The sequence below is a fragment of the Rhinopithecus roxellana genome, chromosome 5 (assembly GCF_007565055.1).
Source record: "Rhinopithecus roxellana isolate Shanxi Qingling chromosome 5, ASM756505v1, whole genome shotgun sequence".
Taxonomy (NCBI): Eukaryota; Metazoa; Chordata; class Mammalia; order Primates; family Cercopithecidae; genus Rhinopithecus; species Rhinopithecus roxellana.
The window spans coordinates 85,637,296-85,663,049 of record NC_044553.1 but is presented as its reverse complement, the minus strand read 5'-3'; the positions used below and the strand labels follow the sequence as shown (position 1 = coordinate 85,663,049).

The following is a 25,754-nucleotide window of genomic DNA, read 5'->3' as shown; positions in this document are numbered from 1 at the left end:
GATTTTACTACAATTCAGTTTTTCTACTGATGGGCATTTAGGCTCCCCCATACGGTACTTTTGGAGTTTGGAGCATTCTGAATTTTGAATATTTAGATTTGGGATACTCTACCCATATAAATAATGTGACAGTGGACATCCTTATAGAAATACATAGTGTAGGATAAATTTCTGGAAGAGGGATAGATAAATCAAAGATTTGTTTGTTTGTTTGTTTGTTTATTTATTTATTTATTTTTGAGACAGAGTCTTGCTGTTGTTGGCCCGGGCTGGAGTGCAATGGCACAATCTCAGCTCACTGCACCTTCCATCTCCTGGGTTCCAGCAGTTCTCCTGCCTCTGCCTCCCAAGCAGCTGAGATTACAGGCACCCACCACCACACCCAGCTAATTTTTGTATTTTCAGTAGAGATGAGGTTTCACCATGTTGGCCAGGCTGATCTCAAACTCCTGACCTCAGCTGATCCACCTGCCTCGGCCTCCCAAAGTGCTGGGATTACAGTCATGAGCCACCACACCCAGCCCAAAGGTTTATTTTTAAATTTTGGTAGATAATGCAAAATTACCCTTCAAAACACTGTACTGTTTTATAGAGTCAGCAGTCCACAATGTCTGTTTTTCTGCGTCGTTCCCAACACCGGACATCATTGTTCACTTACACAGATACACATAACCTTATACCAAAAAAACAAAAAAATCCCTTATACCAAAGTAGCAATTTTTATGTATTTATGCTGTGGTGTTTTTTTCCCCTACTCTAACTGGAAGAAAAGGGTCACTCTTACTGTAAATATTTCCTTGGGGAGACCAACAAAAAGGCAGAACCAGAAGTCATTAGAAGCTGTGAGAAATTTAGGTTGGAGGCAAAGAAGCAAAAGAATATGTGGTCCTCAAAGAGGATGTAATCTGCCCTGGTGCCAAGTAAATCAAGGTATCAGAAAATTTACCTCCTTGTACCCTTTCTCAGGAAGCTATTGGAGGACTCCCAGGAAGAGGGGAGTAGATGAAGAAAGAGGAGAGAGGTGAGGGGAATTTTCCAGGGTCAGGATGAAGGAATAATGATGGCTGTAAGTGCTACACATTTAGAGAGTTGAGTTGGAACATGGTTCTGTCAGATTCCATGCAGGAAACAATGGCAAAATCATCCCCGGTAATGGAAGAGAGTTTAATGAAAGGCCTGCTCTCAAGTGGGCGGGGATAAGTGAATTAACCAGGGATGGTGAAGCACCCCAAGACTTAACAGCAAGAAGCCCACTAAACCTAGGACTGAGGGAGCAAGAGGGAGTTGATACTGGAATTTACCAGAGCTGTAGCTATATAAGTGGGGCCACCTGATATGAATTGTGACCTTAGAGGAACATAACCTATGCTAAACAATAAGAGGAAGCTGAAAGAATACAGAACCCATCCAATCTTTCCTTCTTCCCCAGTGGTTAATTTCCATTGACTGGAAGCCGGAGGACAAGAGAATATAGGTAATGCAGCCTATAGAGTCAGCCTTCTAGGACATGGAGCTGATGGAGAAGGATGATGAGTGGATGTGGGCAGAAAGAAAAAAGTCTAACATAGAGTAGGAGAACGAAGGGTTCCAGAAACTATTCACACACACACACACACACACACACACACACACACACACGCTCTTGAAACTGATAGGTTACCTGATTTGTTTGAATGTATACATTAAAAAATATATTGATTCTTTTACCAAAGAATGTGGGGATTGTGAACCTAAGATATCTGACAGGTCTCAGTCGATTTAGAAAGTTTATTTTGCCAAGGCTAAAGATGCACCTGTGACACAGCCTCAGGAGGTCCTGACGACAGGTGCCCAAGGTGATTGGGGTACAACTTTTTTCTAATACGTTTTAGGGAGACATGAGACATGGTTTGATCCGTGAAGGCGGAACAACTTGAGGCGGGGGCTTCCAGTTGATAAGAGTTAGCGTGGGTCATAAGTAGGTAAGAGACAAATGGTTGCATTCTTTCAAGTCCTTGATCAGTCTTTCACTGAATACGTGGTTTAGTCTGGCCCAGTGAATCTGCGTTTTTACGTAAACAGTAGGGTAGAGGAAGCAGATACGCATTTGTCTCAGGTGAACCTCAGAGGGATGACTGAGTTCTGTTTATCCTTTATCCACAAAGAATTTCCTTGTGGGCAAATGGTGAGGGAGGTATGTAGCTTTTTATCCTTGTAGCTATCTTATTTAGGAAAAAACCAGGAGACAGGTTTGTCTGACATAGTTCCCAGCTTGACTTTTCCCTTGGCTTAGTGATTTTGGGGTCCTGATACTTACTTTGCTTTCACAGGATATATTAGTGATTTAAATAAAAAGTGAGACACAACTTGTAGGGAGAGGGAAATGTACTATGAGAGAGAGCTAAATATTCATCTTCCATAATAAATGGTCAGCAGATAACTGAAAAAAAAAAAAAAAGAAATGGCATGTATGTATATATAGAACATACACACGTATTTTATATATGTATGTATGTATAACATACATCCTATTTCCATACACGTTACTAGAAATATGAAGGTAAGTTTAAGAAACTGAGTTAAAAGTGGTCTCTAGGCAGAACTCACGTAGAGGAGGTGAGACATTGAATTGTTCTTCATAGTAGGTTTTATGGAACTGTTTGCTTTTTTTAAAAAATTATACACACATAATTTCGTGTTACACTACTATACGTACAACACCTATGCAACACAAAAGTTGTATATTAGGGGCCCCTTATATGGAGCATATAAAAACATTGCTGTCACCAAGGTAGTGATTATTTGCATCATTTCTTAACTATTTAATCCTGATTGTCACTAAACAATTTGGGAAAAATCTCTCTCCTCTTGAGTTATTAAATATTTGGCAATAGGTAGGTGTGGTTTTTCTCTTCCTGTCTTATCTAGCATTTAAATATTCAAATTTAATGCAACACATACTGAGTTTCTAATATGAGCATACATAGATAGCAGGATAGTGTGCAGGGTTCTCAGAGCCACTACCAGTAGATTGGAAGTCTGTAGAATATTTGCAGTCTAGTTGAGAAGATAAGGTATTCATCCATAAAAATTTGATAATAGGCCAGGCGCGGTGGCTCACACCTGTCATTCTAGCACTTTGGGAGCCCAAGGCGGGTGGATCGCATGAGCTCAGGAGTTCGAGACCAGTCTGGGCAATGTGATGAAACCCCGTCTCTACCACAAATACAAAAACTTAGCTGGCTGTGGCGGTAGGTGCCTGTAGTCCCAGCTACTTGGGGGTTTGAGGCAGGAGAATTGCTTAAACCTGGGAAGTCGAGATTGCAGTGAGCCAAATTGTGCCACTGCACTCCAGCCTGGGTGACAAAGTGAGACCTTGTCTTAAAAAAAAAAAAAATTAATGCAGCAGGTATTGAGTTTCTGATATGAACATAAATAGCACTGTACAGGGCTCTCAGAGCCTCCTGCCTAAGGCTCCCAAGTAGCTGGGACTATAGGCACACACCACCACAACTGCCTATATTTTGTACTTTATGTAGAAGTGGAGTCTCACTATCTTGCCCAGGCTGGTCTTGAAATCTTTAAAAACAGTGCTATTATTTTTTACTTTCTTTCACTATGGGCTAAAGTAAAAATTAAAATATAGCAAACAGAAACAGGGTATACATGTATAGAAATAGGGCATATGTATATGTTGTATATACATACATAGAACATCCAGGGTACCATTTATGACAGTGTTAAAATTAGCCAGGCGCAGTGCCTCACATCTGTAATCCCAGCGCTTTGGGAGGCCAAGGCGGGCAGATCACTTGAGGTTAGGACTTTGAGACCATCCTGGCCAACATGGTGAAACCCCATCTCTACTAAAAATATAAAAAATTAGTCAGGTGTGGTGCCAGGCGCCTGTAATCCCAGTTACTCAGGAGGCTGAGGCAGGAGAATTGCTTGAACTCAGGAGGCTGAGGTTGCAGTGAGCCAAGATTGAGCCACTGCACTCCAGCTTGGGCAACAGAGCAAGACTGTCTCTAAATAAATAAATGAATGCTTGCATGCATGCCGACTTATGCCTGTAATCCTAGCGCCCTGAGAGGCTGAGGCAGGAGGATCCCTTTGCCCAGGAAGTTGAGACCAGCCTGGGCAACATAGGAAGACTCCATCTATGCAAAAAATAAAATTAGCCAGGCGTGGTGGCATGCACCTGTAGTCCCAGCTACTTGGGAGACTGAAGCAGGAGGATTGCTTGAGCCCCGGAGTTTGAGGCTGCTGTGAGCTGTGATTGTGCTACTGCACTTCAGCCCGGGTAACAGGCAGATCCCATCTAAGGAAAAAAAACAATAAATAAAGAATATATGTATTTTGTAAATGTATTTGTCTGAAGGTTCTTCTACTTTAACTTTCTGTTTATTATTTCTTCATTCTACCAGAATTTGTAGTTTTTCCAGTCTTGGAAACATTGTCCCCAGTAGAGAGATTTAAACAGAAACTATTACTCTTCCTCATTTATTTAAAGGAAAGTATTAAATAGAAGAATGACCAGAACACAGTCTCTTATGCATCTCTCTGATAAGTGATACTCTGTTCTTAGGATGAATTTTAGGTTTAAGCGCCAGCTCTCCATCTTACAGCAATCCATATTGATTTAACTGTATTTGTAAAATTAAGAATGAGGACATTCCTCTGTGGCCATACCACCCTGACTGTGCCTGATCTTGTCTGATTTTGAAAGCTAAGCAGGGTCAGGCCTGGTTAGTACTTGGATGGGAGGACGTTCATGGTAAGAAGGTACAACCTTCCTCTCTCCCAATAAGTAATTATTTGGTCAAAAAAATTAAAAAGATTTTCATTCAAAAAATATTTGCATATAGCACAATCTATTTTATATGTTACGAACTCATCAATATGAGTTACACACTCTGCCTCGGGGCTTGCAATTAATAAACATTCTGATTTCAAGGTAAAGTAAATGCTACAGCAAAGGCATAGATTAAGTACTCTAGAAGCGTAGTTTGTAGAGGAGAGACAGCAGGCAAAATTAAGATTTCATAGGATACTTGATGGAAGAGGAAAATCTTAACAGATAAAAAGTTAAAGAGAGGATTTTTTCTTGGTATAAGAAACAAGATATCAAAAATATAAGCAGTATGTCAATTTTAATGACAAAATATAAGCAGTACACAAAGTAAGTGCTATGAGAGTTGACTATTAAATTAGTAAACTTCCTTTGGGAATTTGAGCACTTCCCAAAGGAGGTGGGAAATTGCAGGGCTTATATGGGAAACAGCAAGTAGTTTGATTCAGAAGACAGGGGAGGGAGAAAGAAAGTGGAAAAAGTAATCTAGGACTAAGTCAAGTGGAGCCATATGAATGTCAGGCTAAGGTGTTCTCCAGAATAGTTGTTAAAATGACCTGGTGTCAAACGGACTCCAGGCCCTAGCTGTGCCATTTAGCTTTTGACATTGGACAAGTAAATTTTGCTAAGTTAAGGTACAAAATTGAACAAGGAGACTGTTGTGAGGGTTAAATGAGATAATGTATGTCAGGAGCTTGGCGTATTGAATGAATGGTACATGGTAAATTCTCAGTAAACAATAGCTTAAAGAAAAGACAAAACTTGAAAAGGGACACTGTTGTGGTGGTAGGAGTGCTTCAGGAAAGTTAATCTGGCAATATTGTGTAAAATGATTGGCAACTAGAAAGACTGAGGTTGGAGAGAAACTCATAGAAAAGTTAAAACGCTGATAGAAAAACCCATGGAAGAAATAATGTATATTATAATTTCAGGTAGTGGCATGAGAAGGGAGAAGCTAAGAGTGTATGTGAGATGGGAGTTGATATAGTTATAAGTATGTTTATAGAGGTATTACAGTTATGATTTTGAAAATACTTAAATTTTACCCCAGGAGGATAGCCAATTTGTGTAACAGGAGTTAGTCTATTATATTTTTAGGATATTCATTTTTAAGATATAAATTAATATTATTAGAAACAGTCTGTCAAGTTATGACATGTGGCTCACTTTGCCAGCACATACTGAAATTGGAGCAATGCAGAATAGAGAATAAAATTTGTTATATTATTGTAGGAAACTGGAATGTTGGTATCACTTTACTTATGTAGTAGGAAAATTCACACACATATCTACCGTTTCTCTACTCGATTGCCTTTGCTGCTTGGTAAACTGAGGTTTTCTAGGTACTTTGAGCAATAGATATCTTGTTACCACAATCAGGTACTACAATAAACTTGTAGTCTGTTAGCATATGTAACAGTGAAATTAATGATTGTGTTAAAATTTATTTTATGAAGCAGTCGATTGAAGGGAAGAGGTAAATTTTCTCTGATCGTATTTTAAAGGCAAAAAAATCTTGTGATTTTGAAGGAAGCATGTAGTCAGCATGGTATCTTCCAGACATGTAACTAACACAGCACTGTGGATGCACATTAGGATTTACCCATCTGAATTTTAGTTAATGTTCTGTTGTTTCTAGCTGTGACTTAACTTTCAGTGCCTACATATGTGGAAAACAGATATCTGACCTGTCTACCTTTCAGGGCAATTGGAAAGATCAAATGAGGTTATATACTTGAAATAGGCTGTAAAAATAAAAGCATTTTACAAATGTAAGATATGAATATATCAATTACTTATAAATTTGCCCTTCTAACCTATCCCTTTTGTGTCCTGTCTAGCAGTTAACAACCTGCTAAAACTCCCAGTATAAATGCAATAATTGAAACATAGAATTTATTGTCTCTTTTCCAATTCTTATCCCTATCCCCGCCTCGAATCCAGAGACCTTATTCTATGCATTTTCCTATTTTAAGATTCCGTAATTCTCCCAGACTCAGTTGACATACTTAGTATTTTAGAATTCTATTTGGCTCCTGGTCTCCAAATCCTGGGAAATCATTCTTTATAATAGCCATTGTTTGAAGTGATCACTTTTCATTCCTTCTGCTGCTTCCCTTTATTCTGCCATGTGTAAAGTATTAAAACATTGTCTTTATTGACCACTCCACTTACATTTTCTCCTGGTCAACTCTGGTTACAGTATAGAGTAGATTTAGAGTAGATGGTTAGTAAATTGTAAATGCAACAGTGTTTTCTTCCAGCTCTTTTGTCTATATTACCTTGTTTTAATTTTTATCCCAAAGCCATTGTATGGCCTAGAATCATGGGTTGAGAATAGGAACTTGTAAACTAAATCCTTCAGTTACAGATGTGTTATATATATACTTTTTGCCAGAAATGCAAAAGCTGGTAAGTCTCTTCAAGTTTACACCTGAGAAAGATATATCTTCTAAGCTAATTATACTGCCTTGTTGATATCCAACAGAATTGTCAGGAATCATATTATTTTTTTTCTGTCCATGAGGGCAGATGATTCATGTGGTTTTAAGTTATAATATATGTTACTCTTTATTCCCCTTTGAAATCTTATTGGGTTTTTACTTCGAAGATTTTTTAAATTGGGATTTTGCTTCCATTCCTTACAAATTTTGTCTGGTATAGTATATTCTAAATACAGTTAGTTTTTAAGCTATGAAAATACCAGTTGTTTCTTTGGAATGCAGTTATCTGGATGATAAATGAAGGTAGTTCGTTCAGAAACCTAAACCATGAACTATATGGAATTTTAGAAATGACTTTTATTATAGGACTTGTTAGGGTGTTCTACTAAATAGCAAACCAAGAGCCTGGGCATGGTGACTCATGCCTATCATCTCAGTGATTCGGGAGGCTGAGATGGGAGGACTCTTGAGCCAAGGAGTTCAAGACCAGACTGGGCAACATACTGAGACCCCATCTCTAAGAAAACAAGCGAAAAGTAGCTGGACATGGTGGCGTGTGCCTGTAGCTCCAGCTACACAGGAGGCTGAAGTGAGAGGTTGCATGAGCCAGGAGTTTGAGGCTACAGTGAGCTATGATTATGCCATTGCACTCCAGCCTGGACAACAGAGCAAGACCCTATCTCTATTTAAAAGAAAAATAAAAAGGCCAGTGCAGTGGCTCATGCCTGTAATCCCAGCACTTTGGGAGGTCAAGGCAGGCGGATCACCTGAGGTCATAAGTTCAAGACCAGTCTGGCCAACACGGTAAAACTGTCTCTACTAAAAATACAAAAATTAACCGGGTGCAGTGACACGCACCTGTAATCCCAGCTGCTCTGGAGGCTGAGGCATGAGAATCACTTGAACCTGGGAGGTGGTGGTTGGGGTGAGCCAAAATTGCACCACTGCACTCTAGCCTGGGTTACAGAGTGAGACTCTATCTCAAAAAAAAAAAAAAAAAAGTAAAACCAGGACATTTGTACTTGGTCTTGTAATTTAAAGGATTTTATCTGTCCATTAAAAAACTTTGCTTTTTGGCCGGCTGCGGTGGCTCATGCCTGTAATCCCAGCACATTGGGAGGCCGAGGCAGGCGGATCATGAGGTCAGGAGATCGAGACTGTCCTGGCTAACACGGTGAAACTCCGTGTCTACTGAAAATACAAAAAATTAGCCAGGCGTGGTGGCACACGCCTGTAGTCCCAGCTACTTGGGAGGCTGAGGAAGGAGAATCGCTTGAACCCGGGAGGCAGAGGTTGCAGTGAGCCAAGATCATACCACTGCACTCCAGCATGGGCGACAGAGCGAGACTCCATCTCAAAAAAAAAAACAAAAAAAAACTTTTTGTTTTTAAATCTGTAAAAATATTATTTATTTTTTGTAGAGACAAGGTCTCACTATGTTGCCAACGCTGGTCTCAAACTCCTGGTCTCAGTGATACTCCTGTCTCTGCTTCCCAAAGTGTTGGGATTACAAGTGTAAGCCGTCATCCCTGGTGTAAAAACTTCTTTTGTATTGTGCTCATTGACTTAAACAAGTTCAATTTATTTTGAATACATGTTTAAAATTAAAGAAATATATATTTATTTAAAAGTCTTTTTAGTTCTGTAATGTAGGAACTCGTTTTTCAGTTAGATCTTGGGGACTTTATTTTTGTTTAAGTTGTGCCTTTTTTACTGAATAATAATTTCAGAGCTAATCCACTGCATGAGTAACTCAAATATTTCAACTTTTTTTGAGAAGGAGTCTCAATCTGTTGCCCAGGCTGAAGTTCAGTGGCGTGATCTCAGCTCACTGCAGCCTCTGCCTCCTGGGTTCAGGCAATTCTCATGCCTCAGCCTCCCGAGTAGCTGGGATTACAGGTGTCTACTACCATGTCTGGCTAATTTTTGTATTTTTAGTAGAGACAGGGTTTCACTATGTTGGCCAGGGTGGTTTCAAACTGCTGACCTCAAGTGATCCACATGCCTCGGCCTCCCAAAGTGTTGGGATTACAGGCTTGAGCCACCTCGCCCAGCTGAAATATTTCAGTTTTGACTTGTATTTACTTAGTTTTGGACATAGCTAAGTTTCTTCTGTAAAGATAGGTCATTCATTGTTGGAAACTTAAATTCATACAAGGAGTTAAACAGTTACTGAGTAAATAGTCTTTTATGTGATGTCAGTAGACGACTTGTTTTTGGAATATACAGTTATCTTTTTAAAAAACTTGGTTTCTTAGCCAGGCACAGTGGTTCATGCCTATAATCCCAGCACTTTGGGAGGCCGAGGTGGACAGATCACTTGAGCCTAGGAGTTCAAGACCAGCCTGGGCAACATGGTGAAACCCTGTCTCCACTAAAAATACAAAATTAGCCAGGCGTGGTGGCCCATTCCTGTACCCACCTACTCAGGAGGGTGAAGCAGGAAGATCACTTGAGTCTGGGGAGGCAGAGGTTGCAGTGAGCCAAGATCATGCCACTGCACTCCAGCCTGGCTCACAGAGCAAGACCCTGTCTCAAACAAACAAACAAATAAAGACATAAAAATAAATTTGGTTTCTTTGAGATATAATTTACATGCAGCAAGATGTCATTTTAAGTGTATAATTTGAGGTTTTGTTTTCTTTTAAAACCAGCTGAATAGGTATAACTTCAATTAAAATTCAGTAAATTTTTTTTTTTTTTGAGATGGAATTTCACTCTTGTTGCCCAGGCTGGAGTGCAATGGCGCAATCAAGCAATTCTCCTGCCTCACCCTCCCAAGTAGCTGGGATTACAGGCATGCACCACCACGCCTGGCTAATTTTTGTATTAGTAGAGATGGGTTTCACCATGTTGGCCAGGCTGGTCTCGAACTGCTGATCTCAGGTAATCCACCCGCCTTGGCCTCCCAAATCCGCCTTGCCGGGATTACAGGCATGAGCCACTGCACCCAGTAAAATTCAGTAATTTTAAGTGTTTAATTTAATGAGTTTTCAAAGTGGGTTTATTGAGGTATAATTTATATTTTATAAGATTTAGGGTTTATGGGGACAGTTTTAGTAAATTTATATAGTCATGCAGACTATCACTGAAATCTAATATTAGGATGTTTTTATCACATGAAAAAATTTCCTCCTTGCCTTTTTCAGTCAGCATCTGCTTCCATCTCCAGGAAACCACCAAACTGCTTTTTGTAGTAGCACTAATTTTGCATTTTCTAGAAATTTTGTACAAATGGAATCATACTCTTGTGTCTGGCATTGTGTTTTTGAGACTGTCCGTGTTGTTAGTTATGTCAGTAATTTGTCCTTTCTTATTGTATTTTTTGTTTATCCATTTTATTTCATTTTATCCATTGTATTCCATTTTTTGTTTTTCCATTCCCAGCTGAAGGATAGTGTATGGTTTTAAACTATTATTAATATGGCTTGTATGCATACTTACTACAAATCTTTCTTTGTGATTTTTACAGATAAAAATATGTTTCTTTCTTTCTCTTGTGTGGAATGTCTCAGTTATATGGAAACTATATGTTTAACTTTTTAAGAAACTGTGAGACTCTACAATTTTACATTCCCATCAGCATTGTATAGGGGTTCCCCTTCCTTCACATTCTCTCCAGTGCTTAATATTACCACTTTTTAATTTTAGCCATTTTCTTGTTTGTAGTGTTATTTCATTGTGTATTTTTAAAACAGCATTATTGAGATAGAACTCTCATACTATACAATTCATCTGTTACCAGAAAGGGTTCCCGATCCAGATCCCAGAGAGGGTTCTTGAATCTTGCATGAGAAAGAATTTGGGGCAAGTCCATAGAGTAAAGTGAAAGCAAGTTTATTAAGACAGTAAAGGAATGAAAAAATGGCTACTCCATAGGCAGAACACCGACATGTTACTTCTTGATTATATGCTGAGCAACGGGTGGATTCATGAGTTTTCTGGGAAGGGGGTGAGCAATCCGTGGAACTAAGGATTCCTCCCCTTTTTAGACCATGTAGGGTAACTTTCTCACATTGCCATGGTGTTTGTAAACTGTCATGCCACTGGCAGGAGCGTCTTTTACCATGCTAACGCATTATAATTAGCATATAATGAGCAGTGAGCACTACCAGAGGTCACTTTCAACGCTATCTTGGTTTTGGTGGGATTTGCCTGGCTTCTTTACCCCAACCTGTTTTGTCAGCAGGGCCTTTATGACCTGACTTTGTGTTGACCTCCTGTCTCATCCTGTGACTTAGAATGCCTAACCTCCTGGGAATGCAGCCCAGTAGGTTACCCAGCCCCTATTCAAGATGGAGTTGCTGTGGTTCAAATGCCTCTGACACATCCAAGTGTGCAAATTCAATGGATTTTAGTATATTTAGAGTTGTACAACCATCACCGCAGTTAATTTGCATCATCCCCCAAGAGAAACCTGCATGCCTTGGCCATAATTATCCCACCCATTCACCCCCCGTTTTAGGCAACCACCGATCTACTTTTTGTCTTTCTATATTTGCCTCTTCTGGATATTTCATAAATAGAATCATACAGTATGAGGTTCTTTGATGCTGGCTTCTTTAAATCCTGTTTGTAGGGTTAATCTATGTTGTAGCATGTATCACTACTTCATTTTTATTTTCCAGTAATGTTTCATGTAGGATTATACCACTTTTAATAAATTCATCAGTTGAACATTTGGGTTTTTTCTACTTTTTTGCTATTATAAATACTGCTGCTATGAATATTTTTGTGCAAGTTGTGTGTGTGTGTGTGTATGTAGATGTATGTTTTTATTTCTCTTGGTTTATATATAGGAGTAGAATTGCTGATATGTTAACTCTATGTTTAGCCTTTTGAGGAATTGCCAGACTGTTTCCAATGTGTTATTGGAAAGTTTCCATTTGATATTCCTAAGGGCACTAATATGCAACAACATAGATTTTTAAATGATATCCATTAGATACAGGGGTCATGGTGCATTTTTATGATTTCTTACTAAGAAATCCTAGCTATCTGCAGACAGAATTGGTTATCATATTGAATTAGTCTTTCTCTTTCTCCTTTACCCCTTCAAAAACACTGCAGACATTTACATTTAATCAATTGTCTCATTTTTCTTTTTCATAGAATAAGAAAGCTTGAGTTTTGTGAAAAACCAGAGAAGAGAAACTAGAAGGACAGTAGAAAAGGTTTTTCCAGTTTGCATAATGTAAGTTCTTTTCACTTTTCTTGGCTTGAATCCTGTGTTAGCTGACAAAGCTGTTTCTATGGAAACAAATAGTTTAACTTCTTAGAATGTCAGAGGAATGCTGATCACTTAAAATGAGACTTCCCAGCTGCTGGTCAAAGGGCATTACTTGCTGGAGAAAGAGGGGAAGGATGAATTCAAAAAATTCTTGAGTTCTGGACACTAGTGTAGACTGAACACGTTTATGCGTATGAAGTGTATCTCTTCCATTTTCCTCTGCCTAAAAATTAATATAGGAATACTGATAATATAGGAAATTGGATTTCTGCTGACCTGTCTTGATTCTCAGCTCTTAAACAGACGGTTCTATTTGTTGGTACCCTTTTCAATGGGACTGTACCCTTTCGGCTATTTCAGTCCCTCTAGTCTCAATCATTTGCACTTGTTGTAAAGCTTATTTAGCTTCCCTTTGCCCCCTTCTCCCGCAACTAAAACGCTTTCTCCCTTACTAGTTTGAGGTTAGAATTGAAACAGCTTTGGCATGCCAGCCTGAAAATTTTTCTTGCTTTGTGGGCAATGTACAGATTTTTGTATTTGTGTTCATTTTCCTAGAATTAGGGAACAGGGATTCTGATGAGGATTTGAAATGTAGTCCTTTGAAGCTTTCTTTCTTTCTTATTTCTTTTTTTTAAACTTATAATTGGAAAGTTGAGAAGAAAAGAATTAGGGCCAGTAACTGGTAGCTCTGCTGTCTTCATAAGATGGCCTGTTATTTACACACAATGAAGTAATACGCTCTAGTTCAGTCATTTACCAGCTTCTGAATTGTCAAAGGACTTTTTTTTTTTTTTTAAAGAGAGGGAGAGTGCAATTGCTTTGGACTGGGAGGACTTTTTCATTTGTATAATGTGTATAGACTACATGTATGAGCTATAGTATTAGCGGAGTGCCTGCTTAAAAATTATAATCTTGATGCTAAAACTACAGGATACCGTATAATGTTTCTTTAATTCTGGAGTAAATTTAGGCTCTTTCCTTGCCTTCATTAAATTAACTTGTGAGCATTATAGAGTTTTTGGAGTGTTAAATGGTGAAGTAATTATTTAACAAGGTAGTCTGGAAAGATTTCTTGTAGATTTAGGGACTTGAGGGAGGCCTTGAAGGTAGAAATCAATGGAAAAGTAGTTCACCAGTCATTTGAGCAGAAAGATGGGATAGACACAAATGAGGAAGGTAAATTAGAAGGCTCATGCAGGTGAGCAGTAAAAGATATAGCTAGAAATCTTGGATTCATTTTGTGAGTTTGGACTTTATTCTCTAGGTAGTGTGAAAGCCATCAGAAGTTCTGAACAGAGGAGTGCTTTGCTCATATACTTAATTAAGCGGACCACTTACCAGGTATCATGGCTATAGAGGTGAACAAGACAGATCCCGGCCAATTTCCCTTGACTTAACTTCTATCTGATTCTCCTGTATTCTCCATCATAATTAGTTTCATTGTCATCTACCTACTAAGCCAGGGATAGTGGTTAAGAGTGATGGTTCTGGAGTTACACTGCCTAGGTTCATATTCTGAAGCCTTCTGTTGTTTGACCTTCTGCTGGGCAATGTTATGGATCCAGAGATGGGTCAGCCTGGTTCCTGACTTCAAGGTGCTTCTAGTCTGATAAGATAAAAAGGCAGAGATATAAGTAACAGTAGTCCAGCTTGATCAAGAATGTGACAGGGATTATAGGATTCCAGAGGACAATGTATTTGAGCTCAGACTTAAAAGAGTAGGCAAAGATTAGATCATAGGCAGTCTGATTCTGGAGGCTGTTCTCTTAAACATGCTGTCTTGGGCGACTGGATGGATATAGTAACCTTAGTTAGAATTGAAAACAGGGAGAGGATTAAAGAGAATAGGAGGAGATTAAAGGGAAATATGAGTTTAATTTTGGATGTATTTCTAGATTCTTATGCGAAATTCTGATAGATAGATAGAATAATAGTCAGCCAGGCGCGGTGACTCACGCCTGTAATTCCAGCACTTTGGGAGGCCAAGGCTGGCGGATCACGAGGTCGGGAGGTTGAGACCAGCCTGGCCAACATGATGAAGCCATATCTTTACTAAAAATACAAAAATTAGCTGGGCATGGTGGTGGGCACCTGAAATTTCAGCTACTCAGGAGACTGAGGGAGGAGAATCGTTTGAACCTGGGAGGTGGATGTTGCAGTGAGCTGGGATCATGCCATTGCACTCTAGCCTGGATGACAGAGTGAGACTCTGTCTCAAAAAAAAAAAAACAAGAATAATGGTCAAGGATCTTGTCTCAACCATAGTTATCTAGCCAGGGGTAAATAATGAAATTTGTGTACATATCACTCCTCTTTTTAAAATCTTTGATGATTCTCTTACTCTACAGAATTAAGGATTTATATTTAAGACCTTTCATAAGATGGACCCAATCAAACTTTCTAGTCATATCTTCCACTTCTCTCTTGACTCTTTTAGTTCAACTAGCCTTATTTGTACTTTCCCCTCACACCTTTCATCTTCACACCTTTGGTTCATATGGCCCCTTTCTTATTTATCAGTCTTGTCTTTAAGGCCTACTTCCAACCTCATTTTTCATCTACAAAATGGGCATATTTGGATCTACTTCTGGAGTTGTAATGAGGAGTAAATGAGTGAATACTATGTGAAGTACTTGCAGTATTGGCTGGCACATAAAGAAGTGCTCAGTAAATGTTAGCTGTAGTTGTAGTTGTTACTACTACTACTACTATTCCTACTCCTACGACTTCCTTCTCCTCCTCCTCCTTTACCTCTTTTGTTCACTTTTTGTCCTCCTATATGAAATAGACACTAAGTTCTACTGATTCTGTAACCTACATATTGCTTTTTTTTTTTTTTGAGTCAGAGTCTTGTACTGTCTCCCAGGCTGGAGCGCAGTGGCATGACCTTGGCTCACTGCAACCTTTGCCTCCCAGGTTGAAGTGATTCTCATGCCTCAGCCTCCCGAGTAGCTGGGACTACAGGCACAAGCCGCCATGCCTGGATAAGTTTTTAATATTTTTGCATGATTTTGTAGAGATGGGATTTTGCCATGTTGCCCCCAGGCTGGTCTCAAACTGCTAGTCTCAAGTGATCCACAGCCTCAGCCTCCTCAAATGCTGGAATTACAGGCATGAGCCACCACGCCTGGCCTGTAACCTTCATATTTCTTGAATACAGCTTCTTCATTCTCACTGTCCTAGTTGAGGACCTCATTTCTTTTTCTTTTTTTTTTTTTTTTTTTTTTTTTTTTTGAGACAGTCTTGCTCTGTCGCCCAGGCTGGAGTGCAGTGGCTGGATCTCAGCTCACTGCAAGCTCCGCCTCCCGGGTTTACGCCATTCTCCTGCCTCAGCCTCCCGAGTAGCTGGGACTACAGGCGCCCGCCACCTCACACGGCTAGTTTTTTTGTATTTTTTTAGTAGAGACGGGGTTTCACCGGGTTAGCCAGGATGATCTCAATCTCCTGACCTCGTGATCCACCCGTCTCGGCCTCCCAAAGTGCTGGGATTACAGGCTTGAACCACCGCGCCCGGCTCGAGGACCTCATTTCTAATAGGTGCTTTCAGTCTGTTCTCATTGCCACCCTTCAGTCAGCCCTCTACGCTTCAATAGGAGTGATATTTCTTTTTGTTTTCTTTTTTGTTATAGTTTAAGTTCTAGGGTACATGTGCACAACATGCAGGTTTGTTACATATGTATACATGTGCCATGTTGGTGTGCTGCACCCATTAATTCATCATTTACATTAGGTATATCTCCTAATGCTATCCCTCCCCGCTCCCCCCTTCCCCTACCCCACGACAGGCCCCAGTGTGTGATGTTCCCCACCCTGTGTCCATGTGTTCTCATTGTTCAATTTCCACCTATGAGTGAGAACATGCAGTATTTGGTTTTCTGTCCTTATGATGGTTTGCTCAGAATGATGATTTCCAGCTTCATCCATGTGCCTGCAAAGGACATGAACTCATCCTTTTTTATGGCTGCATAGTGTTCCATGGTGTATATGTGCCACATTTTCTTAATCCAGTCTATCATTGATGGACATTTGGGTTGGTTCCAAGTCTTTGCTATTGTGAATAGTGCTGCAATCAACATACATGTGCATGTGTCTTTATAGCAGCATGATTTATAATCCTTTGGGTATATACCCAGTAATGGGATGACTGGGTCAGATGGTATTTCTAGTTTTAGATCCTTGAGGAATCGCCACACGGTCTTCCACAATGGTTGAACTAGTTTACAGTCCCACCAACAGTGTGAAAGTGTTCCTATTTCTCCATATCCTCTCCAGCACCTGTTGTTTCCTGACTTTTTAATGATCACCATTCTAACTGGTGTGAGATGGTATCTCATTGTAGTTTTGATTTGCATTTCTCTGATGGCCAGTGATGATGAGCATTTTTTCATTTGTCTTTTGGCTGCATGAATTTCTTCTTTTGAGAAGTGTCTGTTCATATCCTTTGCCCACTTTTTGATGGGGTGGTTTGATTTTTTCTTGTAAATTTGTTTAAATTCTTTGTAGATTCTGGATGTTAGCCCTGTGTCAGATGGATAGATTGTAAAAATTTTCTCCCATTCTGTAGGTTGCCTTTTCACTCTGAGGGTAGTTTCTTTTGCTGTGCGGAAGCTCTTTAGTTTAATTAAATCCCATTTGTCAATTTTGGCTTTTGTTCCCATTGCTTTTTGTGTTTTAGTTATGAAGTCTTTCCCCTGTCTGTGTCCTGAATGGTATTGCCTAGGTTTTCTTCTAGAGTTTTTATGGTTTTAGGTCTAACATTTAAGTCTTTCCTCCATCTTGAATTAATTTTTGTATAAGGTATAAGGAAGGGATCAGTTTCAGGTTTCTACATATGGCTAGCCAGTTTTCCCAGCACCATTTATTAAATAGGGCATCCTTTCCCCATTTCCTGTTTCTGTCAGGTTTGTCAAAGGTCAGATGGTTGTAGATGTGTGGTATTACTTCTGAGGGCTCTGTTCTGTTCCATTGGTCTATATCTCTGTTTTGGTACCAGTACCATGCTGTTTTGGTTACTGTAGCCTTGTAGTGTAGTTTGAAGTCAGGTAGCGTGATGCCTCCAGCTTTGTTCTTTTGGCTTAGGATTGTCTTGGCAATGCCGGCTCTTTTTTGGTTCCATATGAACTTTAAAGTAATTTTTTCCAGTTCTGTGAAGAAAGTCATTGGTAGCTTGATGGGGATGGCATTGCACCTATAAATTACCTTGGACAGTATGGCCATTTTCACAATATTGATTCTTCCTGTCCATGAGCATGGAATGTTCTTCCATTTGTTTGTGTCCTCTTTTATTTTGTGGAGCAGTGGTTTGTAGTTCTCCTTGAAGAGGTCCTTCACATCCCTTGTAAGTTGTATTCTTAGATACTTTATTCCCTTTGAAGCAATTGTGAATGGGAGTTCACTCATGATTTGGCTCTCTGTCTGTTATTGGTGTATGGGAATGCTTGTGATTTTTGCACATTGATTTTGTATCCTGAGACTTTGCTGAAGTTGCTTATCAGCTTAAGGAGATTTTGGGCTGAGACAATGGGGTTTTCTAAATATACAATCATATCATCTGCAAACAGGGACAATTTGACTTCTTCTTTTCCTAATTGAATACCCTTTATTTCTTTCTCCTGCCTGATTGCCCTGGCCAGAACTTCCAACACCATGTTGAATAGGAGTGGTGAGAGAGGGCATCCCTGTCTTGTACCAGTTTTCAAAGGGAGTGCTTCCAGTTTTTCCCCATTCAGTATGATATTAGCTGTGGATTTGTAACAAATAGCTCTTATTATTTTGCAATGCGTCCCATCAATACCTAGTTTGTTGAGAGTTTTTAGCATGAAGGGCTATTGAGTTTTGTCGAAGTCCTTTTCTGCATCTAGTGAGATAATCGTGGTTTTTGTCTTTGGTTCTGTTTATATGATGGATTACGTTTATTGACTTGCATATATTGAACCAGCCTTACATTCCAGGGATGAAGCCCACTTGATCGTGGTGGATAAGCTTTTTGATGTGCTGCTGGATTCAGTTTGCTAGTATTTTATTGAGGATTTTTGCATCGATGTTCATCAGGGATATTGGCCTAAAATTCTCTTTTTTTGTTGTGTCTCTGCCAGGCTTTGGTATCAGGATGATACTGGACTCATAAAATGAGTTAGGGAGGATTCCCTCTTTTTCTGTTGCTTGGAATAGTTTCAGAAGGAATGGTACCAGCTCCTGTTTGTACCTCTGGTAGAATTCGGCTGTGAATTCGTCTGGTCCTGAACTCTTTTTGGTTGGTAGGCTATTAATTATTTCCTCAGTTTCAGAGCCTGTTATTGGTATATTCAGGGATTGAACTCCTTCCTGGTTTAGTCTTGGGAGGGTGTATGTGTCTAGGAATGTATCTATTTCTTCTAGATGTTCTAGTTTATTTGTGTAGAGGTGTTTATAGTATTCTCTGATAGTAGTCTGTATTTCTGTGGGAGCAGTGGTGATATTCCCTTTATCATTTTTTATTACATCTATTTGATTATTCTCTCTTTTCTTCTTTATGAGTCTTGCTAGTGTTCTATCAATTTTGTTGATCTTTTCAAAAAACCAGCTCCTGGATTCATTGATTTTTTTTTTTTAAGGATTTTTTGTATCTCTATCCAATAGGAGTGATATTTCTATAAAAATGAATGTGATTATGTCATCCCCTGCTTAAAATCTTTTAATTATTGTTACTATTTTCAGGGTAAAAATCTAAAACTCTTCTCATTATGGTCTCCTGCTTGCCTTTCCAGTTTTTTCATTATTCATGTACAGCATGTGCCCATTGTCCCATCCAGCTTTATCGTATTCTCTTGTGTTTTCTTAAAGTGCCATTCTGTCATTCTCTTCCTTCCTATTGGTCATGTGAGCCTGTCTGCCTGGAATAGACCTTTCTGCTGTCTGGCTAATTTTTAGTTGCCCTTTGAAATCCAGCTCAAAGAAATGTATCCTGATGTTTTTAGTGTTTCCTATCACCTTTTACCACAGACCAAGTTTTATAGTTCATTGTCTGTGACATTCCAAGTTGAGTTGAACAGATATTTATTGGGCATTTCTTATGATATGTGTTAGGCTAAGCACTGGAGCTGTAAAAGTAAGACATGACCCCTCTCTCTAACAAATTTAGAATCTATTGAGGAGTTTGAGGAAAAAATAATCATTTATTTTCTTTGCTTTCTCTCCCAGTAGACTGAACATTCCTGGGGAGATAACCAAAATAAAATTTAAAGCAGATTACTACCAGGTTATAGAAATTTTTCTGAGAGCAAAAATTGGATCCAGATATACAAGTACGATAATAAATAGTACAAGCATGAGAATTTTGACCTGAATGATCTGGCCCGGTCTCTCTTGCATGACTTCTAATTTTCCCTCATAGGGTAGTGAATATGGACACAGATGTAGAGCTTTTAAGCTGAGTTTTAAATTTCAGATCATAATTTATATATATATATGTTAAAAACATATCATTTAATATTAAATTTGATTTTTAATATCCAGTAATTATTATAGAGAGGGTTGAGAGTTTTAATTTTCTGAAAATATGTACACTCCTGGATTTTTAAAGTTAAACATAGCACTGTAGTAACTCCTACACAGTTTTTCTGCTTACTTGTAAGGAAAACATTTAAAAAGCTGAATTTGCATTTGCATATAATCAATGCCTAACATAACTTAAGAATTGCCTAACATAAATCAAATAGCTGTCATGTTAATGAAAAAGAAGGCAATCTAATGGTAAATAAGGTACTTACGTGTAGATCACAGAAGACAAACTTTGGATGAAAGACAGAAAAATCTACCAAAAATTTTGTGCAAATGTAGTTTTAATAATTGACTCTTGTAACTGGCATCCATTTTCCTGATTGTTGGACTAGTGGTTTTCCTGATAGCCTGGTTGAGTTTGTATTAAGCATTTTGTCTTCTGTCCCTGTTTGTATTATGACTGAAGATGTTTGAGAAAAGATTGGCTGGTATTAGGAATATTATCTGAAAACCTGGCTTTTGCTTAGTTGGCATTGTGCTCTAACCAACCTGTTTACTTAAGTGATGCCCAACTCAAGGAGGTTGTAGGTTTATTATTGTAAATATTATTGCTCTTGAGTGAAAAAAGGCTAATTAGATTTAATGTGTGGGTTTACACATATGTAAACAACCTGCCTATGTATGCCTGAGAAATAGCTCGATGAAAAGCCAGAGTTATCTGGTAAAATATTTTTATTTTCTAAAATATGTTGAAAGATTTTTAAAATAGGAAAATCAAGTTAATACTGGTAATCAATGTAAGTATACATTAGCTCATGTGACACTCAGAACAGTCAATCCTATAAATAAAGCTTCCAAGTGAATCTGAGAGTCAAAGAGAGAAAATGACTAGTCTTAAATCATAACACTAGAGGATTAAAAGTTCAGTTTTCTTATCTCCCTGCTTACTGTTATCTTTTAGCTGTACAGTATGACTCTCAAAAGTTTTTGGCAACAGACACTACCATTTTCTCTAAATGAATCCTTGTAATTCTTGTATAGTTAACCCCAATTCTTTTTTTTTTTTCCCCCTGAGATGGAGTCTGGCTCTGTCACCCATGCTAGAGTGCAATAGTGTGATCTCAGCTCACTGCTGCCTCTGCCTCCCATGTTCAAGCGATTCTCCTGCCTCAGCCTTCTGAGTAGCTGGGATTACAGGCACTCGCCACCATGTCTGGCTAATTTTTGTGTTTTTCTTAGTAGAGACGGAGTTTCACCATGTTGGCCAGGCTAGTCTCGAACTCCTGACCTCAGGAGATCTGTCTGCCTTGGCCTCCCAAAGTGCTGGGATTACAGGCGTGAGCCACTGCACCCGGTCCAATTCTTTTTTTTATTTTTTTTAAATGGGACCAATTATAAAGACTGATAACCCATGTAATCCTTGTTTCAATGTTGTTTTGTCTTGTAGCTGCCTCAGCTGCTAATTGAAGTTTCTTATTCATTGGGCATGTTCTTCATCTCAAAAACTCCTAAAAATGAATGAATTATCCCCCAGAATACTGCTTGTATTTCAAGTAAGGTACAAACAAGGCTGCTATATGCCAAATTGGTTGATCGTTCATCAATTTCTTTAGCAGTTAACTAGTAAGTTATTTCAATCCCATGTTAATTGTTGAGCAAAAAGTACTGTGTTGAGACAACTACTAAAAGATGATTAAAACACCTTTTATGTTTGAAGCAAGCAACGTGTTCTCTACCAAACTAGTACCCCAAACTTTTTTACTTTCCTACTTTTCTAAACTTTCCAGTACTGTATATCATTTTTCTTAGCTTTAAAATGGAATAGTATGTTTCACATTCTTGGAAAGGGACTTTTTTGGGGAGAGGGAATCTTGGTTTGCTCACCATTATCTGTAAAGTGAAAGTACTTAATCTACATTGCAAAATAATATTACATACTTATTATTTTCTGTGTTGTATGGAGATTTAGAAGTGGGCTATGTAAAAACCTGCTTTTATATTGTAATTCTTATACTTTTTTTCCCCTCATCTTTCCCCTTAGATTTCCTTCATGGATACTTTTTCATAGCATTATTATGTGATGTGAGAAGTTTTTTTGGTCTTTTTTTTTTTTTTTTTTTTGAAGTAACATGGATTTTATACTACAGAATCAAGAGAATTGGCTTATAGGAAAAATTGATTTATAAAAGGTGGTACAGGTTTTTATAGATAACCATGACAACATCCCATATGAATGGGCATGTTACAGAGGAATCAGACAACGAAGTAAAAAATGTTGATCTTGCATCACCAGAGGAACATCAGAAGCACCGAGAGATGGCTGTTGACTGCCCCGGAGATTTGGGCACCAGGATGATGCCAATACGTCGAAGTGCACAGTTGGAGCGTATTCGGCAACAACAGGAGGACATGAGGCGTAGGAGAGAGGAAGAAGGGAAAAAGCAAGAACTTGACCTTAATTCTTCCATGAGACTTAAGAAACTAGCCCAAATTCCTCCAAAGACCGGAATAGATAACCCTATGTTTGATACAGAGGAAGGAATTGTCTTAGAAAGTCCTAATTATGCTGTGAAAATATTAGGTAAGTAAAAATAGAGGGATAATAGAAAACATTTCGCTTTAATTTATCTGTATATGGGAAGGAAGAGGGTTTAACAGAAAGTAATGACAGTTTGAATTCCAGACCAAGATCCTTTGTTTTCTTAGAAACGCCATATAACTATTGTTTACTGTTACCAACATAGAACTAAAAGCATGTGGTTTAAATGTTCAGTCACTATAACATGTTTTTTAGATATTAAAGAGTTTTCATGGGCCCTAACATTTAAAGCCTTGAAATTTCCCTTTTAATCAAACTCACAAACTTTATGCAAAATACTAAAAAACAATTTTCAGATTTTGAATTTCTGATTTCCTTCAAGTTTGTAAAATAGTAATGAAATTAACATTTAAAGCCTTGAAATTTCCCTTTTAATCAAACTCACAAACTTTATGCAAAATACTAAAAAACAATTTTCAGATTTTGAATTTCTGATTTCCTTCAAGTTTGTAAAATAGTAATGAAATTAGTAACTACAGTTTAAATTCTTTGATTTTTTAAATTAATGATTGTCAATAAGAAGAACTGGTATTGTTCATATGGTATCATAAACATAAAATACTGGTATTTTCTATATCCCCAAATTCTGTTCTGTGGGGGGGAAAAAAAAAGTCCTATGAGATATAAGTGGATACAACCAAACCAAAAGAATTCTGTGACCAAATGGATTTTGAGAACTCTGGGCTAAATAAATTAAATAGCTTCTTATCACAAGACTTCTCCTAGCTGTTAGAATGTTACTAGGCATAGTGAATCTACAAGAGACATTGATATCAAATGCATGTTTCGAAACTTAGAATATTTAATCATTGAATTTACTGCCTGCCCTTCTTGCACGTGCACATACACCCAGGTGCTCACTGAACTAGTGTTAGGGGAACATTTTATTTTTTGGTGGTTTGCTATGTTTTAGGTGTGAAAAAAGATGTATTTCTACTTTTTTGTAGAAGGAGAGAGTTTTTATTGTCGTTGTCATCATTTTACCATTCAAAGATCTGTTGAGCCTGTACTAAGTATTTTAGCAAACATTGTTTCATGTAATGAAATAATCCTGTTAACAGTACTCTGTAATCTCCATTTTGGAGATAAAGAAATTGAACCTTAGTTAAAGACACCAGTGGTAGAGCCAAGTTTGAATTTGCCAGATCGGATGTTGATGTACTGCACAAAATGGAAGGTTTGAATGGAAACCAGGATCCAGCCTGCACTTCACTCACCAGGCCAGAGCTGTGGCTACCCAGTGTAGAGCACCTTTTTGTAATTTGGCCAAAGGTACCATGTATATGCCAGATTTGTTCCTCATTGAGTCTCTTTATTCCAAGTCTGGAGCAATTTCTTTCTTTTTTTTTTTTTAAAGTGGAGTCTTGCTCTGTTGCCCAGGCTGGAGTGCAGTGGTGCAATCTCGGCTCACTGCAACCTCTGCCTTCCCAGGTTCAAACAATTCTCCTGCCTCAGCCTCCCTAGTGGCTGGGATTACAGGCATGTGCCACCACACCTGGCTAATTTTTGTATTTTTAGTAGAGACAGGGTTTCACCATGTTGGTCAGGCTGGTCTTCAACTCCTGACCTCGTGATCTGCCCTCCTCAGCCTCCCAAAGTGCTGGGATTACAGGTGTGAGCCACTGCGCCCGTCTCAAGTCTGGAGCAGTTTCTACTACATCACGTCATCTTCTTTTCTTTGTTATAATTTTTTTTTTTTTTTTTTTTTTGAGACGGAGTCTCGCTCTGTCGCCCGGGCTGAAGTACAGTGGCTAGATCTCAGCTCACTGCAAGCTCCGTCTCCCGGGTTTATACCATTCTCCTGCCTCAGCCTCCCGAGTAGCTGGGACTACAGGCGCCCGCCACCTTGCCCGGCTAGTTTTTTGTATTTTTTAGTAGAGACGGGGTTTCACCGGGTTAGCCAGGATGATCTCGATCTCCTGACCTCGCGATCCACCCGTCTCGGCCTCCCAAAGTGCTGGGATTACAGGCTTGAGCCACCGCGCCTGGCCTGTTATAAATTTTTATTCAGGATCCACATTTCATATGTGTACATGCTTCTCTGTTTTAAGAAATCATAGATATGTGTTTAGTCATAGTGAAGTCTGCTAAATTCCTGCCTTCAGATATTTTAATTACAGTGAAAGCTAAAAGATTACATATTTTTTTAATACATTTATGTGAAGGAATTTTATGCTCTTTTTTCCTGAGGGTTTTATTAGAGTAAAAATACTTCATTCCTGATTGCTTGTTACTAGCCTTCATTTCCCACCACTTTATTATTATTTATTTATTAAAATATTCTGAAAATATTTTATTGGAGAAAGTTTGTTATATCCAGTGCCAACCTGGATTGATTCTTCTGTTTTTCTGTTTACATTCCCATAAGATTAATGTATTTGTCCATTTGGTTTACTTACAATCAGGTGTAAGTATCCATCTGATAGGTAATATTCATGTAATCACAGTAAAGAAACAAATATAGCTTCAGCCAGATTCACTTAGTAAGAGAACATTTGTGAGTTTATGGTTTTGTTTGTTTTGCCTAAGCACAGAAAATTGGACATCATTTCTCTTAAATATTTTTTTCCTTTTTCCTGTTTCTGTTTGTATGTTCTATTGCTGACTTTTTTTTTTTTTTAACAAATTCAGATTAAAGGATACCTCTATTCCAATGTGTAATCTGCTGTAGTTTTTAAAAGTACCTATGTGTGGTCCTTGAATTTAAGGCAGTTTTATATATTTTGTTTTAAAGTAATTTGAAATGTCATAACAGGTATTTGTAATTCATTTCTTGGACAGGAGATGTATTTTGAGAAATAAATGATATATTTTATGTTAATATAGTCAACACAGATATCTGTTATGTAAGAATCATGAGAAATTAGCATAAGGTATAGTTTGCTATTGTCCGTCATAGCCTCAGGTTTTTAAGTTTTTGTTTAAAATGAAGTGTAATAGCTTTTTGCCAAACTTTTTTTTCTTGTTCATAATCTGCTAACACATCAAACTGTAAGAGAAGTACTCCCTGAATATTGTGTGTGTCTCCTTGCTAGTATTTGATTAATACCCGCCTGTATGACGGGAAACAACGTCTCAGCCTTTTTCACAGCAACTTTGTTTTAAATGAGGGAAGAATGGGCAACTGATTTCTTTCTTTGAGAGGAAGCCTTCAGTTTCTAAATAATACAT

The 25,754-nt window shown here is 38.4% G+C and overlaps 1 protein-coding gene across 5 annotated transcripts in view; it reads left to right on the top strand.

The window, feature by feature from the left end:
- Positions 1-25,754, top strand: part of MPP5 (membrane palmitoylated protein 5) — a 95,587-nt gene that overhangs the window by 18,813 nt on the left and 51,020 nt on the right. For 2 of the 5 annotated variants that reach the window (XM_010366741.2, XM_030930977.1), the window contains exons 2-3: positions 12,388-12,469; positions 22,026-22,565. In XM_010366741.2, coding sequence (XP_010365043.1) covers positions 22,199-22,565 — 367 coding nt within the window. In that variant the 5' untranslated portion in view covers positions 12,388-12,469; positions 22,026-22,198. The remainder of the gene's footprint in view (positions 1-12,387; positions 12,470-22,025; positions 22,566-25,754) is intronic. The other 3 variants (XM_010366747.2, XM_030930979.1, XM_030930978.1) reach the window with 3 other exon arrangements.